This window comes from Geotrypetes seraphini, chromosome 1, assembly GCF_902459505.1.
Source record: "Geotrypetes seraphini chromosome 1, aGeoSer1.1, whole genome shotgun sequence".
Lineage (NCBI taxonomy): Eukaryota > Metazoa > Chordata > Amphibia > Gymnophiona > Dermophiidae > Geotrypetes > Geotrypetes seraphini.
The window spans coordinates 266,385,435-266,405,475 of NC_047084.1; the positions used below are offsets into that span (position 1 = coordinate 266,385,435).

General features: G+C 44.4%; 1 protein-coding gene across 2 annotated transcripts in view; it reads left to right on the forward strand.

Moving 5' to 3' along the window:
• The window catches only part of NELFA (negative elongation factor complex member A), a 167,887-nt gene extending 153,303 nt beyond the window's left edge, over positions 1-14,584 (forward strand). For both annotated transcript variants that reach the window (XM_033950882.1, XM_033950873.1), the window contains exon 12: positions 12,836-14,584. In XM_033950882.1, coding sequence (XP_033806773.1) covers positions 12,836-13,020 — 185 coding nt within the window. In that variant the 3' untranslated portion in view covers positions 13,021-14,584. The remainder of the gene's footprint in view (positions 1-12,835) is intronic.
• Positions 14,585-20,041: the final 5,457 nt, after the last annotated feature.

Sequence of the window (20,041 nt, forward strand, 5' to 3'; positions counted from 1 at the left end):
TTTGAGCCTTTCTTGTGGAGTGGAATGACGTTAGCCATCCTCCAGTCCAACGGGACGCTGCCTGTACTAAGGGAGAGGTTGAAGAGCGCGGACAGTGGCTCCACCAAGACATCACTCAGCTCCCTAAGCACCCTGGGGTGCAGGTTGTCCGGCCCCATTGCCTTGCTAACCTTGAGCCTTGACAGCTCACCGTAGACACTGCTGGGCGTAAACTCAAAGTTACTAAACGGGTCAACTGAGCCAACCCTTGTCTGTAGCTGAGGGCCGAGCCCTGGCGCTTCTCGGGTGAAGACTGAGCAGAAGTATTCATTTAATAGTTGGGCTTTTTCCGAATCCTTTTCCACATAGTCTCCGTCTGGTTTCCTAAGACGTACAATCCCGCCTGAGTTTTTTCTTCTATCACTGATATACCTGAAGAAGGATTTATCTCCCTTCTGGATGTGCTTTGCTAGAGTCTCCTCCATGAGGAATTTAGCCTCCCTGACTACTGTTTTGACGGCTTTTGATTTGGCCAGGTAGTCTGCTCTAGAGTCCTGCTTCCCTGATTGTTTGTAAGAGATGAATGCTTTTTTCTTCTCCTTGATCAGGTCTGAGATCTCCGCACTGGATTTTCTAATAAGCAATTTATTTAGCCCCATATTGATTTCCAAAAAGCCAAAATAAATGGACAGTAGAACAATAAATGATCTAAAGTCCTGCTTCGAGATGACAATGCCAACATTTATTAGACTTAGAGCTGTCCAACTTTTGTAACCGAACAGGGGTCCATAATGCTCTATGTAACAGTTTTGAATTTTTTCCATCTTCTATTAGAGAATGACACGGGGAGCGATCCCCGCAGGCAGCTGCGGCGTGGCTGCGGTTTGGCTGCGGGTTATGGAGACTCCAAAGTCAAATCGCCGCAGACACGGGGACAAAAGTTTTCACCGCCCGCAAAAACGGTGAAAAGATTTGTCCCCGCAGGCCAATGTACCCCCTTCTAGGAACCGCTATTTACCTGTGTTTCACCGTGCTCCTCATTTGTCAGATCAACCCTTCCTGCCAATAGAACCCGCCCCCCCCCCCCCGACGATCGCCGGCAGGAAGGTGCTCAGCCCTTCATGCCGACAGAACCAGCCCTCCCCAACGATCGCGGCAGGAGGGTACCCATCCCCTCCTGCCTACCCCAACAGCCCCCCCGACGATCGCAGCAGGAGGATATCCAACCCCTCCTGCCAGCTCCCCAACAGCCCCCCTATGATCACTGGTAGAGTGCCCAACCCCTCCTGCCGACCCCCCCAACGGCCCCCTATATCGCCAATAGGAGGGTGCCCAACCCCTCCTGCCGGACCCTCCCCCAACAAACCCCGCCATCCCGAAACACCACCCTTAGTCTTACTTTCCAAGTTGGACCGGACAGCTCCTCGCTCGTCTGGCCAGCAGGCCTGCCTCCGTCCAAATGAGGCGGGCCCGCCCCTCCCCTCCCCTGCCTAACCCACAGGATCCTAGGGCCTGATTGGCCCAAGCACCTAAGGCCCCTCCTATAGCGGGAGTGGCTTTAGGTGCCTAGACCAATCAGGCCCTAGGATCCTGTGGGTTGGGCAGGGTAGGGGCGGGCCCGCCTCATTTGGACGGAGGCAAGCCTGCTGGCCATACGTGTGAGGAGCCGTCCGGTCCAACTTGGAAAGTAAGACTAAGGGGGTTCCGGGGTGGGAGGGTTCGTTGGGGGGGGGGGTCCAGCAGGAGGGGTTGGGTGCCCTCCTGCCGTGATCGCTGGGGGGAGGGGAGACTTGCAGCCGTAGCCGCGGTCACTATGCTAATCACGGCAGGGAGATCTTTGCCGCGATTAGGTACAGCGGCCGCGTCTACTTACCATGTAGGCTAACATTGTAAGCATTTAAAGTACATGTTGTGTTTGTTTTTGCATTGCTAGCCCCAGGGGTGGTGGAAGATTAGTGATTGAAAAATTGTATGAAAAATAACTATTTTAAATTTAGTGATCAAAATGTGTCAGTTTTGAGAATTTATATTAATTAATTTTTTCTCTGCGTGTTTTGTTTTTGTATAGTTATTAACTAATATTTAACTAAGTTTTAAAGAATGTTTCCTTTATACGTAAATAAAGAAAAGTATATAAAATCGTACCCGTTTGAGGCTTTTATGTATGCAGCGGTGACGGGGCGGTGAATGGGGTTGCAGTGGCGGTGACGGGGCGGTGAATGGGGTGGCAGTGGCGGTGACGGGGCGGTGAAGGGAATGGCGGTGACGGGGCGGTGCAGAGGATGGTGGGACGGGGCGGTGACGGGGACCAATTTTTTCACCGTGTCATTCTCTATCTTCTATCAATGGATCTCGTCAGTTGAGACACGAGTGTTAGGGAAAGTTATACTTTCCTTTTAGAAAGTGCATGAATGTTTGACTACTTTAATTTTTTCTTGGAAGAAGTGCACCAGTTGGTTTTCATCTAGTTGGACTGTGCCTGGGTCTCCTGTTATGACTGTGGTGGTTATTATAGTGTTAAAGATTTTGAAAAGACATTTAGATGAGTTTTTGGATTTGGTGGTACAATTTCATAGTATTGTTGCTTGGCTAGGTCAACTGCCCCTTTGTATTGTTTGATATCTCCATTGGATGTAAACTAGTGCTGCCCGATTCAGGAAAAAAAATTTCAATTCGATTCGATTTTCCTGCCCAATTAGGTGTTTTTTTCACACATCCTGGTGGGTTTATTTTATAGCCTCTTCACCCCCTTTGCCTTCTCCTAACCACACTGGCGCTGTGATGTAAACAAAATAAACGAACAAAAAAGACTTTTCCTCTCTCTGTTAAATCCTAGCTCATGTTTGCGATCTAACACCAGCTCTGGCAGGATACACATTTCAAATCTGACATATTGTAATCACAAAACAGAAAATAAAATTATTTTTTCTACCTTTTGTTGTCTGGTCATTATTCAAATCTTGTTGGTCCCAGGCTCTGGTTGTCTTCTGATAACTTGCTTGCCAGGGTCTCGTTCTTTCTTCTTTCTCTGTGCTAACAATCCATCTGCCATCTCTGTCCTCCCTTTCGTTTCCCTTCTCTCCCCTGGAGGTCTGGCATCTTTCCTTTATTCATCTTCCTCCAGTATCTTTCCCTCCTTCCCCATCATCCCAGGGTCCACCATCTCGCCCTTTCTTTTCCCAACTACCCTCCTATCCAGTATCTCTATTTCCCCCTCCACACAATCCCTTGTGTCCAACTTCTCTCCCTTTCTGTTCCTTCCCTCCCTAAATCCCATTGTCCATCCTCTCTCTCCCTCTCCTCAGACCCATTATTTCTTCCCCCCCCCCAAAGTCCGGCATATGCATGTCTCTTTGAACCCCCTCTTCCCTCCCTCCCTCCTTGTACTTCTACACCAGGGCCTCCCTATCCTGAAGGTCTGTCCCCTCTTGAAGGCCTGCACCCTCCCCCTGAAGGCCTGCACCCTCCCCTGAAGGCCTGTCTTCCCCCTTGAAGGCCTGCCTTCCTGTCCCTCTTGAAGGCTTGTCCCCCCCCCCCTTAAAGGCCTGCCTGTCCCCCCTGAAGCCCTCCCAACCCCTAAGGACTGCTCATCTCCCCCCCCCCGGAAGGTCTGCATGTTCCCCCCTGGCGTCCAGTTCCCCCCCCCCCCCCCCCCCCCGGCCTCCCTGCACCATTTACCTTAAATAAGCAGCCTGCAGACAAGATCACGATGCTAGCAATCTTTGCAAACTGCTTCAGAGCTGTTTCCTCTGCTGCGGTCCCGCCCCATCTCTGACATCAGAGGCAGGATTGCGGCGGAGGAAACAGCTCAGAAGTAGTTTGCAAAGATCGCTAGCATCGTGATCTTGTCTGCAGGCTGCTTATTTAAGGTAAACGGTGCAGGGAGGCCAGGGGGGGAAACCGAACGCCAGCACTAACCGACTAACCCTCCCCCATGCCCTTTAAATCAGGTGCAGCAGCGGTCGGCCAGCAAGAGCAGAGCTGCCGCTCTTGCTTTAGGGGGGGAGGGGGAAGGGTCAGCCGAATCGGGAAACCAATTTTTTTTGTTTTGTTTTGTTTTGTTGTTGTTCACCCGAAGTGATTTGGTGAACCGATTCGAATCGGGCAGCACTAATGTAAACGTCTTGATTCTGATTTTTTTCTCCAGTCTCTATCCATATTTTCATTTTCAAGGTTTGTAGTGATTCTGAGAATCGGGGGTTGTTTCTCTTTCCAGGTTCTAGTTGGTGCAATCTTGCCTAGTACTGTTTCTGTAAGGTCCTGCCAGATATTGATGGTTTTGTCCACATCATCGTTGATTGGTTGGAGTTGTTTTGTGAGCTCTGTCCAAAATCATTCTACTGGGATTTTGCTTTGTTTTGTAGTTGTGACTTTATTTTTCTACAGGCATGTTTTTGGTATTTTGAGGAAGAAGTTTAGGAGGTGATGGTCTGACCAGATGGTTGGCTCCCATTTGGCATGATCGACCATTGGGAAATCCAGGTATTTGGATATGTATGAGATAGTTTAAGCTGTGGCCATTTCTGTGTGTTGGAACATGTGGTATGGTGGTGATTTTTAATTGGTCTATGAGGCTGTTGAAATTGCACATTTTTGGATTATCTTGGATTTCGAGGTACAGATTTAGGTCGCCGAGGAGTATTCAGTTAGGATAGTGTGTAGCACAGTAGCTAATGAGGTTGAAGAATATTTCCTCTATTCGCATTCCAGTTGCCCAGTGGTCTGTATATTAAGTGGATTCTTATACTTTGGTCTCCTTTTGGGTTGTTCATCTCGCAGAGCATGGTTATGCATCTGTTTTTGAGCCTCAGGGTAAGTAATGATTTAAATATTATAAGGAGGCCCACTCCTCTTTCATGTTTTCTGGGGGAATGAAGAGCTCTGTATCCTGGCAGACATAGGTCCAGGAGACTAGGGAAGTCGACATCTTGTATCCATGTTTCTGTTATGCATATGATACCACTTGGCTTTCGTTCAGAGTGCCTCGGAAGATAATCAGGCTTCGGCCAAGGTGCCTATGGAGGAATTGCATAAACGCACAGAAGACCAGGAAAGTAAACTTGATGACCTGGAAAACAGGTCTAGAAGAAATAACTTACATGTTGTGGGCTTTCCAGAGTCTGCAGGGGAGGTTGATCTATCCCGTAAGCTGGAGACTTGGCTATCAGAGTGTAAACTTTGGTTCTCAATTGGGCCACATACTCATAGAAAGAGTGCACAGAGTGGGCCCTCTGAGACAGCCTGGAGCTAAACCACATGCTGTCCTTATTCGCCGTCTCCAATTTGCTCACAAGCAAGCTATTCTGCGAGCACACCACTAGGGTCCTGCGCTCCACCAAAATGGGCAAAAAATATTATGCTTTCAGGATTATTCTGCTAAAGTAGCCACAGCGAAAAAGGTGTTTGTACACATATGCTTGGCTTTGGTGGTGAAAGAGCCAATTTTCCTTAATGTACCCAGCAAAATTGCACATCCATCATGCCGGGAAAGCTCATTACTTTGAAGACGTTCACACTGCATAAGACTTTCTTAACACGCTGGAACCTTCTACTGCACTTAATTTTGGGACTGTTTGAGCTTGAGAGGAGCGTTATTGGTTTATACTCTTGCCTTCCTTGTTGAGAAGTGGCTCAACTTCGCACTGGATTTTGGTCGGTGTTCCTTTTTTTTTGGGGGGGGGAAGTAGTCTGGCCCGAATTTGGGTTTTTTCATGGCTACATTTTCTAGTACAGGCTGCACGGGACTCTACCTGTTTTAGCTGCTGGAGCACACTGCATTCCTGTCATTATTCATTTGTACAAGATGTTGCTCTTGGATTCTTAGACCTAAATTCACTGCCTTTGGTTTGATTTGAGGTAGAGAGAGTCAAGTACCAGGACCTGAAGGATCACCCCAGGGGGACTCAGCCGGGAGTCAGCTTAGCTGTGCTCCCCGGCAGGTGCAAGCCATGCTCTCCATCAGTTATTTTGGTAGGACTTTATTTTCAGTAAGGGTGGGAGTATTGGGACAATTATGTTTGCTGTGTAATTGGTTTTTGTGGGGAATTGGGTGCCTGATGTGGCTTGCCCATGTGAGTATATGAGGGTTAGAAAAGGTGGGGGAGGGGGGAAGCTTATAGGCTTTTAGGGGGACTGGGGGTGGGGTAGATGGGGAGGAGAGAATTTATTAAGGGGATGTGTATGGAGTGAGTATGGAGAGACCGGAAGTAATGCAAGGATTTGACTGCTTTTGTGGAGATTTGTTTAGTGGGGGATACAGGCTGGGATGCCACTTCCCCGACTATTTGGGATTTGGTGGTCTGTTACAAGGTTCCTTCCATTATTGAGTAATGGTTAAGAAAATTTCCTGGAACGTTGAGGGGATAACGCCCATAAAACGAAGTAAAATTTTTACAAGATAGACTTGTTATAAGAGACCCATTCAGATACAGCTGAACATCAAAAACTTTGGAGATGGTGGGTGGGAAATTATATAGATAATCCTACTACAAACAAGGCAGCGTGATTCTTGTTCCTGTTTAGGAAGGGCCTTCAGGTAGTCAAGCATGCTATTCATAAAGATTCTCAGGGAAGATATGTTATTGCACACCTTACCTTAAATGGACAAACTGCTTTTGGCAAATGTAAGAAGTCCACACTAGCGCTTTCCAGCTTGAATCACATCATCAGGTCAATTGTTGGCCTTCCGCAGTGCTTTACAAGAAAGTCGTCTTTGCACATTGTTCACTCCCGCTACATGTACTGCTGATATGGCTTCTAGGTGGGCTTCCACCCAATGAAATAAACTCAAATCAAGTAGCAGCTGGACACCACTCATCATTCCCTGTGAACACAAACCCAGCACCAAACTCCCACAAGGGAACAAACTAGGGCTCAGTATATGGCAAACCACCCCACTGATCCACGATACATGAGCAACAAATGTACCAGAAGTATCAACAATGCCAAGGAAAATACCAGTAAGACCAACACAGAAAGGCAAAAAAATCCCCAGCAGACTAACACAGAAGCAGAGTATAAAAACCTGAAAAAAAATCATACCCAAGAATGAACAACCACCAGAAGAGAACTACACACAAATAGAATGTCTATACTTAAATGCACGCTCAACCTGAAATTAAAACCCTAATCCTAAATGATCTAATGAACGAAAGCCAAGGCACTCTGTGTTGCAGCTGATTAAGCTCCAGATCGATGGTGTCCAAGCAATCGTGTGCCTCCTCTGCCCAATCAAACAGTGCCTGCAGCTTTTTGTCCAGTGCCGCTTCCACTGCCATGGTCACTTCTGCCATGATCTTGGCAGTCCATGCCGAACACACCGAGGCCACTGGCAGTGCATTCAGGTCAGCCATATTGACGTCCGTTGATTTTAGCTTCTCCTCTTTTCGCTGCAATTTTGTGGCCATATCCTACGCAAGTTTTCAATTTATCCGTGCCATGAGACCCACTCAGAAAAAGGCTCTCCTTAGATTAGAGGCAGGAGATCCCAGGGCAGAAATGCTGGCGATACAAATGCAGATTTGCTGGGGAAGGAGGGAGCTCAACCTTTAGTGTCTGCTCCCTCTCATAGCACCCACGTGACTCTCAATAGTTGCTTCAATTCCTCGGCTGGGTGATCAGTTTTTGCAAGAGCCAGCTCAGTCTAATGCAGGACTTGAAATACCTGGGGGTCCTCTTCACCACAGGGCAGAACCAGGGTATTTCTGCCTGACTCGCACCAGGAGAAGCTTCGTCAGCTGATATGCGCCAACAGCCTGGCAGTACCTTCAAGTCCTGGGGTTCATGGTTATGATCATAGATGTGGTTCCCTGGGCGAGGGCCCACCTTCGCCCATTACAGGATGAGCTTATTTCCCATTGAAGTCCACAGAGGGATCCGCTGCATGTCCGGCTCCCTTAGGCAGCAGAGACTCGGAACAGCCTGGCCTGGGTGATTCAAGCTTTGGATGATATGGCTGGCTCTCCTGCACTTCGAGTGTCTTCTCCAGGATCAGGCAATGCATGTCTTCTCGGACAATGCCATGGCAGTGGCCTATGTCCGTTGGCAGGGAAGCACCAGGAGCTTGTTTCTGCGCAAGGAAGTCCAGTTTCTCTTTCATCAGGCAGAAAGCCACCTCTTGGGCGATTTCTGCGGCACATGTAGCAGGTGTGGACAACGTAGAGGCGAATTATCTCAGCCGTCAGAATCTAGATTTAGGGGAATGGTCTCTATCCCAGAGAGGTGGGGTTGCCCAATGTTTGACCTCATGGCATTGGCAGCCAATAAAATGGCAGATCAGTTCTTCAGCCACCGTTGCAAGCCAGGAAGCAAAGGCTTAGATGTGTTAGTGCAGCCATGGCTGCTGGAGGGTTATCTTTGTTTCCCTCTGTGGCCCATGATAGGCCATCTGCTGAGATGGACCAAGGCGCACAGAGGTAGGGTGATTCTTGTGGCGCCCAACTAGCCGAGGCAGCTGAGGTATGCCTACCTGGCTCGTTTACAGCTGGATCAGGGGCTCAGACTTTCCTGCCATCCTCATCTCCTTATTCAAGTCCCAATTGCACTCCAGGATACAGACCGCTTAGGTCTTATGGCCTGGCTGTTGAGCTCACAGCCTTAGTCCACAGAGGCTACTCTCTTTGGGTGTAATAGCTACACTCTTACACAGCAAAAAGAATTTAAGTGTGGCAGCCTATATGAATGCTTGTAGATGTTATCAATCTTGTTGCATCCAGAAGAAACGATTTTTGACCCTGCCATCAGTACCACTAATTCTTGGGTTTATTCAAGACGGGCTGGAAAAGGGTTTGGCTGTTGGTTCTCTGAGGGTTCAGATTACCGGTTGGTCTTGTTTTGGACCTAAGCCTCTGAGAGGCTCTTTGGCAGCTCAGCCGGACGTGGTCAGGTTTCTTAGGGGCGCATTGTGGCTTCGTTCCCTGCTGCGGTACCCTGTCTGACTTGGAATCTCAATCTAGTTATCCGGTCACTTGCTCATTCTCCCTATGAGCCTCTGGAACAGGCATCCTTAATGGATCTCGCCATTAAGGCAGTTTTCTTGGTGTTTGTAACTTCAGTCCGCAGGGTTTCTGAACTTTATGCTTTATCCTGCAGCGATCCTTTTCTTAGGATTACAGATTCCAACTTGTTTCTGTGCATGGTTCCCTCTTTCCTTCAGAAAGTGGTCTCTATTTTCCATATTAACCAGGAGATCTGGCTGCCTACCTTTTATTCCCTTTGGATCAAAAGAGCAGGACCGTTTGCGGTACTTGGAGGTCACAAACGAGTTTCAGGTATCCGACCACATGTTCGTATACAAGTGGATTCTGCCTTTAAGGGCAGGCCAGCTTCGAAAGCCACCATTTCGAGATGGATCCGCTCTGGGTGTTGCTAATTCACCGATTGTCTGCCTTGAATAAGTATTGGTAAGCTGGATTTAAGGTTTTTGACCAGTCTTTCTAAGAGTACCATCCAAACATATTATACATTTTGCCATGAGGATCCCTAACTGTGGGCCCCCCCCCTCCCCCTGTTAGTACAGGCTGTGTCTCCTAGCACAGTTCCTTTCAGGTTTATAATGTTTGATGGCGTGTTTCAATTGTTCATGATTGTTATGATATTTCATGTTATGAACAGATTAGACTACTTGTGTCGGGGAGTGTCCCCGTACCCCTCCCTTTTTTGTCTATGTCCTCTACAGGTGTGACTGTCTGTTTTTGCATGAACTGGTGACCAGAGGTGAGAGCCGGAAAAAAATATGTAAATGAGGCTTCCTACAAGCAATCTTATCACATGGGATGCATAATCCACTTGTCCAGGAATAGAGTGTGGATTTACAAGAAAGAAGATTAGCAAAGGTAAAAACCTAATCTTTCATTAGTGTTTTTGGGTACTGAAGCAAAAGATGGTGGTGTGTGTGTATATGTATGTATATATATATATATATATATATATATATATATATATATACCTCATTTGTCACTTCCACTTTTGGGTTTAAAGTATTTGGTATTCTTGGTTGATGTTGCACCTGGTTCTCTCTTTATTAAGAATGCAGTACTAATTGATAAACTACAATTCTCAATTCTGTACTGCTGTTCGGTTTTTTTTTTTGTTTTGTTTTCTTATGTCACAACTAGCATGGCCAAAAAATGCATACTGTATGTGACTTAATATGCTCTGATTTGATTCAGCCATTTGTTTTTTGCTGTGACGTAATTTAAGCCATTTTTCTGGGCTAGTTAATGTTTATATGACTTGTCAGATTTCTTATGCTTTAAAGTAGTTGCCTACCTTACCTTCTTTGTCAGCAGCTTTACAGTGATCAGTTTTAAAGTGGTTACCTGGTTTATGAATTTCTAGATTAGTGCTGCACTAAAAATTTGAGTTGAACCTAGTGTCAGCCTACCTTTATAATGTTTATGCCCTTAATAACCCAGGAGCAGGATTTTTTCATCACATGGTAGATCTTTTGCAGGATTATGGGGATATCCCCTTGGTACTGGGTGTCAACTTCAGTGAGATTGCTTATCCTTCTTGGGACAGATCTAAAGGGGCAGGGAGGGAGTCCCATAAATCCCTCATGGGTATCTCAATCCTTTGCAATTCCTTAGACCTGATGGACACCTGGAGAGCCCTACATCCCCTAGAGAAAGACTTCACACATTTATCTAGGGTACAAGCGACTTTTGGATTTATTCCTGATTTATAGAGGTACACTTCAGGGGTGCCCCCTATCGCCCTTGTTATTTATCCTGACCTTGGATCCACTTATTAGAGAAATCCAGGATAATCAGGAGATAAAGGGGGATGGTAGTGGGAGCCCATCTTTTTAAAGTTGCGGCCTTTGCGAATGACATATTGGTTTATTTGACTGAGCCCAAAAGTCTCTTTACCCATACTCTTGGACAGCATTCAGGAGTATGAGGACATTTCGGGCTTCCGGCTCAACTATGTGAAGTCAAAAGCCCTGGCTTTTCCAGAGTCCCTGCAAGACCAATGGGGATCTACATTCCCATTACAATGGGTGCAAACCTCTTTTCGCTATCTAGATATCCAGTTGCCCGTTGATATTAAATCTCTTTCGATTGAATGTAGATAAATTGCTGGCTGAGACTAAGATACTGGTGGAATCTTCCCATCTCATTGGAGCGTATATACCTTTTTCGGATGATCGTCTTTCCTAAGTGGCTCTATCTTTTGCAGGCACTGTCGCTATTCCTGCTTAACAAAGATATCGAGCGCTAGTTTTTTCCTTTTGTTGGGGGGGCAGGAAAAGCAAGATGAATAGGGTATTTTTGCAAGGTTCCTGGTCCACTGAGGGATTGAGACTCCCAAATGTTCAATTTTACAATCTTGCCTGTCTGCTTCAACATTTGAGAGACTGGCTTCTGGATAGCTCTGTTCACAGATGTAGCTTTTGAAAAGGATTACTATTTTCCCTGGAATTTGATATATCTTTTGCACTGGAAAGGTACAGTTCTATCCGGCCCCGGGGTGGGTAGTTGTTTTGTCTGTCACTTTGGCGTGCTTGGAGACGATTATTATCTCTCTGGGGTCGCTCTCCCTATAGCACAGCCCTTTTGCCACTGGTAGGTTATGCAGACTTCAGGCCTGGAAAAGATAATGCAATATTTAAACGCTGGGCTAGTAAAGAGCTTTGCTGCTTGGGACAGTTTCTTACTCTTTTCTGGCTCTCTGGGCATCCTGGTCTTTGAGTGAGATCATTTTGCCCATTGGCAAGTATCCCATTATTTGACTTCATTACTCATAGGGTCCATTACTAAGGAATTCTTGAATACCTACAGGGATTTTTTCATTGATATTAACTGGGAATGGCTTTCGGTATCTCATTACCACAGAAGGCTGGTACCCTTGCATCCCTGGCGAAACTATCAGCAGCTGTTGTCCCAATGGGCACATGACCTTGGTAGGCGCCCTCGCTTCGTCACTTTGACTCCTCTTGTTCTAGCAGTTTCCCGGGTGATACAGAGTGCGGAATTACAGGAGTGCCAATTTAGAGTTATTCATAGGGGATGTTTCCCAGAAGCAGGCCTTTCACTTTGGGTGTACCCCTACACCCAAATGTATGATGGGTAACTCTAGCATATGTTCTGTGGTCCTGTCCAAAGATCAGTGTTTTTTGGCTAGAAGTACATAAGTATCTCCAATCCCTAGTTGGTTATGCCTTCCCATGTCACTTTGAAGGGATTATTTTTCTTGCTAGGAGTTACTTGGTGGGGGGGGGGCATTCTGCTGGGTATAATTGCTCCTTAGTAAAGGTTATATCCTTGGGAAGAAATGTATTCTAAATCATTGGTTACAGGACTCTCAATGCACTATCTGGTATTGGAGAAATATGGCTTGGGAATCTGTCAGTCCTTTTCTCTAGAAGCAAGGTTTTTTTTTTTTGTCTGTTTGGTCCCCTTATCTAGATACCCTATCCCACATTATAAATAGACTACAGAAACCAGCAAGAACCTTTGTTGCCCATTGTAACCGTTGAGAGGGCTAGTGGGGCAGGAGGGGGAGGAAGAGGTAGTCTGGTTTTTTTTTTTGGTCGGATCCGGGTTGTAAGAACCAACACCTGGACTCATGCTATTTTGCCTGTGTTGTATTTCTTGGGGTTTTAGTTCCTATGTTACTGTAAACATTTTGTACTAGTGTATTTGTGCTTGGCTTGTTCTTTTGAATAAATCATTTAAAAAAAAAAATTGGAGTTGAGCCAAGATTTACTTGACTTTGAGAGCAGCATTGAGTCATCTTGTCTTTTAAATCAAAGGTGTTAGGGACACAAGTACCAGTGACTCAGAAGCCTTCTCTTTGTTGTAATATGTCCAGTTGACTTATTTTTAATTGTAATTATTTCTTCTCTTCACAGAGAATCCTTGTCCAGAGCAAGGTGATATTATTCAGATTAAACTGAGTGAACATACAGAAGTTTTACCAAAAGTGGATGGCACTGGTAGCACCACAATGTTAGTAGATACAGTGTTTGAAATGAACTATTCTACCGGCAAGTGGACCAGACTCAAGAAGTACAAACCTATAACCAATGTTTCCTAAGGGACAAAAGGATGATGTTTGGACCAAATCAAGCATTGGATTGATCATCCAGTTTTAAGAAACATGAATCACTGTACAAAATGACATACCAAACACTCAGTTGTATTGCTTTCTGCTGTTTGTACAGTAAGACATAACTGCCTAATTTTACCGGGATCAAAGAAAGCAGCATCAAATGCAGGGAGTTGGATTTTATATATGAAAACCCAAGGTACAAGATGTACACTATGGCAACAGTATACTGTCATGATAATGTGCAAAGTGGGAGCAGGACCAATCTTAAACCTGGGAGAATTAAAAGTTTAATGATACTATCCTATAGTATGCGAATCGTGCTATTAAATCTTTATTCATTGTTCCTGTTGTCTGGCCAAAGGGCACAACTTCCCTTTTCTACAACAAATGCAGTGCTATTAATCTGTTAGTGAATATGAGGATAATTTATAACACTGACTAATGTAACTGTTTGCAGTGTGGTTAAGAAAAATGCAGAGGTGAAACATAAAAAGGATTCAGCAGTCTTATAGTAGCCAAAATGGTAACAGTGTTTGAGGATAACTTTTTTTGTTTGTTTGTTTTTTGTTTTTTTTATTTGTTACTTCAGAAATGCTGCAGAAATCACAATGGCTAGCGCTTCCTTTCAAAGCTAGCTTACGATGTATTAATGCATCATATCTGAATAACCAGCTTCCCTGTATCAAAGTTAAATAAATATGTGACTGATTTTAAAGGCAAAAGAATAAGATTAGCAAGAGACTCTGTGCCTTTAAATAGCAATGAATAACAGTGTGTTCTGTATAATTCATAGAAGTCCCATTTAATTATTTGCAGTAAAACCTAGCTATGCAAATCAAGTAGACAGGACAGGGAATACAAATCACTTCCATATGTTCTGGCAGTAAAGTATAGGGGTGTGCAAGCAAAAAAAATAGTCATTTATGGGATTTTTCATTTTTTCACTTTTTAAAAATCGTTTCAGGGCAATTTTTTAAATAGTGCATACTATTCTTCAACAGGCATCTAATGAGCAATAGTGCATACTATTAAATACAGGGGAAAAAAAGAATTTTGAGTTTCTTTTGTCCTGTTTTTAATTAAAAATGGTATGAAATGGCATGTACATCCCTAGTAAAATGTAGCACAACTGTCAGCATAGAGAATTAGGATTTAGCTTACTGTCTCCCTCCATCAGCAAATATCCTTTTTTAAAGTTAGATTGATAGTTTTTAAAAGAAAACTGCAGAGTCCACAAGTAGTCTGCTTTAAGGGAAGCCAGTTGGAGAAGAATTGAGCATAAAATAGCTTTCATGTTGGATTTCAGCTTTCCAGCCCTTGGCTCCTTTTTCAACTGAGTTGATGGCTTTAAAAATAAAAATGATTTCTCAACCATGCAGGGATTTGTGTGCATATATACAAATATAACCACTTACAACAGTGTACTTCAAACTTTTGACACCTATGGACCGGCGGAAGAAAAATAATTATTTTGTGGACTGGCAACAGTCCGCGGACCAGCAGTTGAAGAACACTGGGCTAAGTCGTGCCCATCTCCACTCAATCTCCACCCCAGACTCCGCCTCCATAATAGTACTAATTGTAACACCATTTTTCCCATTCATTTTTCATATATACACACAATATAATTGTATTAACAACACATAATGGTTAACCACAAAATGAAAATACACAAAGCACATTGTATGCTTTTTAACATTCATTCCTATCAGAAAACAGATAACCCCATGCAATGCAGGACCAAAAACTAAAAGTACTAATATTTACAACCAAACCCTAAGATGCAAGACTCTGCAAGCAGTACAACCCAATAGGAAAAGAAACAAATGCATTTCTTCCTGAACAGACAAATCAATCACTAAATAAAAAATAAAAGCATTTCCCCTACCGTTGTTGTGTCTCTCCCTCCATGTGCCTTGTCTTCTGGCCTGCCCCCTGGTGTTATCTTTGGGCCGGTCCACTGTGTGATCAATGTCTTCGGGCCGGCTTCCTGAGTGCTGCAGTGTACAAAGCTATGGGCAGCGGCTCCTCTCGCATGTCCCACGCCTCATCTGGAAGCTTCCCTCTGACGTTGCAACGTCAGAGAGAAGGCTTCCGGTTCAGGCACAGACCGCACTTAGGAGCCTTTTCCCATGGCTTTGTGCACTGCAGCACTTAGGGAGCCGGCCCGAAGATGCCGTGTTGATCGCACTGTGGACCGGCGGCTGCAGAACACTGTCTTGGGCCCGATGGAGATGCCGGCCCTGTGGACCTGCAGAAAATTTCTGCAGACCGGCACCAGTTCACGGACCGGCGGTTGAAGAACACTGACTTACAGAATACTTAACTCCAGTAAAATACCTATTAAAGATGACACTGCATTATTCACAAAGGTTAAAAAAAAAGGTAAAGAAGAAAAAAGCCTCCGATGTTACAGGGCAACTGCCACTGGTAACAGCAAAAAGTAAGCAGAAACTGCATTTATCCCAGGACAAGCAGGCAGCATATTCTCACATATGGGCGACGTCATCAACGGAGTCCTGGTACGGACACTTTAAAAGTACATCACCACTTTAAGAAATTTAGAAAGTTCATGATAGCCCGTACCGCACATACACGAGTACCTTCCCGTCCGACGTAGACGTGCTGCTCCTCAGTCCATCCGGTCCTTCATCGAAGCATCGCTCATTCAGACTACTTCCTTGAAGCACTGGTATTCCTCCAGTCAACACCGGATTCGAGAGGACTTCAGGGCCCAAATTAAACTACTTTTCCCGACGCTACCCTCTCCAGTACCTGCATGAGTCTAGCATTGCCAGATCCTCCAGTGCCATCGATGCTTTATCGGTGCATTCTAAGGACTCTCGATGTTAATTCATGCTGTCACTTCTGCATCGAAGCCCTGCTCCAAGGAGGATTTTCCTGCTTCCAAGTCTTCACTATCTTCCAGACACTTTGGCAGGAGTTCAATGGATTTGGGGAAAGTCTGAAACTCCAACACTGGATCAGCGCAAGTCGCAACATCATTCTTCCTTCTGTTTGCCTGGACTCGGAGCTACAGGATGACTCCAATCCTGATCCTTCACCTTCCACTACCGAAGTGCATGATTCTCCTGCATCGAAGTATCTGAACATTGTTCCTGCTGTTTTTTACAGCGAAACACACTTCTTTCCAAACGGACCTAATACTTCAACTGTAGTGGGGAATCTAACATGTAAAGTTAGATTCCGCCACCTCTTTTTACAACCTACCTTACATAGCAGACGTTTCACTATTTCTGCTTCTTAAGGTCTACCATGGAGAATCTAACATGGGTTTAGAGTGTCAAGTTAGATTCCTCCATATCTTAAACTGCAGATTTTCAGCACATATACTTCACTGCTTATAGTGCTTTACAGTTGACGTCCAGAGCTTTTTCTATGTGTATGCCCATGTATGGATTGGCATGTTAATTTCTGGATGTTCATGGGATATTGAGCCGTAAGTTAGTTTTTTCCACCATGTTGATTTTTTTACCTCAATGCAGGATCAACCAGGTGTGTTTTCTTCAATGCTTTCCACTGTACCATCAGTGTGAATTGGTACTTTCCAATAGGCATCTAATGTCTTCAAAATTCTTTTCTCCTACGCTCCTATTTCTTCATGCCGGTGGTTTGGAAGTGGCTATAGGGGAGGAGACCACTACATCCTTTTTTTGATCGCAGCACTGGCTTCAACTTGCTCAATCAGCTAGAGTTTTGATCTTTGATTTCATGGTGCATCCTACATGCATCCTAATATGATATAGCATCCTACATATAGAACATTTCTCAGTTCTTCTTTGCGTGGTACCATTACCCTTTGCTCCCCCCCCCCCCCCCCCTTTTTTTAGGGTAGTAAGGGCCTGGTTGCAGTTTCTCAGTTTTCAACTGGCATTCACTGCATATCCTCTACAGAGGTTTTTCTACCAAGGACCTAGTGTTCATTGTGTATCCTTGAAGTCTCAGGACCTTCCAGTCTCTCCTATGCAAGCGTGATGCTTCAAGAAGTCTTGACTATCAGGTGTGTTCTTAGCATCATATCACACTATATTGTTTCTTCAGGATTTAGGGTTTGAGATCAACGTTCCCAAATCACCCTCATTCAACTTGGTACTCCAGGTGTCCAATTTTAGATGCTCTCAAAAGCATATTTTGGTTATTATGGGGCAGGGTCTATACATAGCGTTTCTTCCTCAAAAGTCAGGACACTTTAGCCTTGTCACCGGTCGAATGCTAGTTCTTCTCGACCATTTGGTCTTCAGAAAAGATACTCTAGCTTCACAGTGGTCTCACAATCGATCCTCTCTCGCACCACATTTTTATCATCTCCTCTCTTCGACGATCGCTTGAGTGGTGGATCAACTCTTCTAACCTGTCTAGGAGTCTTCTCTCCCACGCGCCCCTTCGTCAGAAAGTTCTGACCATGGTTGCGTCAACTTGTGCTTAGATGGTTTATCAGGATGGCCTTCACTCTGAGTCATTAGTCATCCAAGAAGCAAATTTCACATCAATCTCCTGGATTTAAGAGCGATTTACTATGCTTTCAAAATTTTACAGTTTTTAATGATGTAACAAGTCTTTTTGCTTTGTATGGCCAATAAAATAGCCATGTTCTATATCACCGAGCATTGAAGCACAGGTTCTCTCCTCTTGTCAGGAAGCCAGGAGATCTAACTGTGGGCGTGTGCTTGTAACATCTTTCTCAAAGTTGTTTACATACAAGCAGATTAGAGTTTCTTAGAGACAAACTCAGCAGAATTATTCAGTATCACAAGGAGATGCTCTATTCTGCATTCTCCATCCCGTTTTTTCTCAATGGGGAGCTTCTCAAAGATGGATCTGTTTGTGTCTCCTCACTAAAGCAATTTACTCCACTTCTGCTCTAGACTACTCCTTTCAACGTCTGGAGGCAGAAGTTTTTTCTTCTGGATTGGACGCACAACTTCCCTTATGTGTTTAACCCATTCCTCTCATTCTAATGACATTTTTCAAAGTCTAAAATGAGTCAGCTACCTGGATTCTCTTAACTTCTCGGTGGGCTAGGCAGCCTTGATTCCTCCTGCTACTTTGACTAAGTATCAAGGAGCCCTTACCTCTGCATATATTTCCATAGCTTCTTATGCAGAGTCAAGGATCATTTCTGCATCCCAATCTGCAGTCTCGACAACTGACTTGGTATCTCTCAGGCTGAATATAGTTAGTCTTCCTCTTTCTCAGCCTGTAAGACTTATTTTGGAAGCTATCATTATGATCCAACCTCCGTTTACTTGCACTGATTTTGGATTATGACTTGCTTTCTTTTGGGCTGAGTTTGGCTAATCTTTGTCTTTCTCAGCCAGGTCGATTAATCTTAGAAGCTTCCAGAAAAACCAGCCTTTGAACAATGTTGTCAACAACAGTGAACACAGTTTTCTTCCTCGATTTTTACATCATCATCTTCTGAAATCCATCTCAGTTTTCACTAGTTTTGGATTTTCTTCATTTCTATGACTCTGCTCTCAAGTTTACATCTATCAGAGTCTATCTCAGTGCTATCACTGCCTTTCATTACCCAGTGATGGTAAACCTCTGCCTGTTCATCTTTGGGTCTCTAGACTCCTGAAAGGTCTTTCCATTTACACCCTCTCTACAACCACCTCTGGTGGCATGAGATCTTAATATGGTTCTTGCTCAGTTAATGAAGCTTCCATTTGAACCAATGTTTGCAGCTCATCTCAAGTTCCTTATCTGGAAGATTAATTTTTCTTATTTCACTTACTTCTGCCAGAAGAGTGAGCGAACTTCAAGCATTAGTGGCAGATCCACCTATCATAGTGTTCTACCATGACACAGTAGTTCTTTGAAAAAATCCAAATCCACAAGAAGGGATGTCCAATAAATCACAAATTCACAAAAAAACACCCCTCAACAACCAGGGCTACGTCTCAGGATTTATGAAAAAAAGGAGAAAAAGACCTCAGTGTCTAACAGGGGCTATGAAAGAAGCTTCCCAAATAGACAAGCCAGTCTCAGACAGAATTTGAAACTGGCAGACACATCCTTGGTCAAAAAACTCCTTTAAACTCTATTAGTATTCAGAGTCATACATTTCTTTTAATAGATTCAGTTTCAATTTTTAAATATCTGAAAAGTCACTTATCTGAATACATAGCTGTTTGGACGTAGTCGTGGGGTTAGAAAGCAGGAACAAAAAATGCTCCGTGGGAAGTCAGCTGAAGGCTAATTCAAGCATATCCAATACAACACTTCCATAATCATAGTAGTTCTTTGACCATAACAGCAGTTTTTCTGAAAGTAGTCATTGTATTTCACCTCAATCAGTTGATTGTCCTTCCAGTGTTTTTTCCTAAGCCTTTTTCTCACTCAGGAGAAACAGCTCTTCTACTCTGGATTGCAAGCAAGCTTTGGCCTCTTATCTCAACAAGTTGGGGTATCCTGTTTCAAGGAGAACGATTTCCAACTGGTTGGATTCCTGTATATCATTCTGTTATTATCAGGCTGTGCTGCAACTAGATAATCATGTCACAGGCCACAGAGTTTGAGCTATTGCAGCTTCTGTAGCTTTCCTTCGATCTAATCCAATTGACGAAATATGCAAAGCTGCTTCTTGGTCCTCAGTTCATGCATTCACCTCATAATATTGTCTGGAATCTTTTTTCAGACAGGATGGGCACTTCAGCCAATCAGTATTTCCAAATTTGTTTTCCTTAAAGGCCAACACTTCCACCATCCCATTTTGGTTAGCTTGGAGGTCACCCACATGTGAGAATATACTGCCTGCTTGTCCTGGGATAAAGCACAGTTGCTTACCGTAACAGGTGTTAACCAGGGACAGCAGGCAGATTCTCACAACCCACCCACCTCCCCTGGTTGGCTTCTTAGCTAGCTTACTGAACTGAGGAGCCGCACGTCTACGTTAAGCGGAAAGGCGCTCATGCATGCACAGTGCAGGCTAACGCAAACTTTCTAAATTTCTTAAAGTGGCGATGCACTTTTAAAGTGTCCA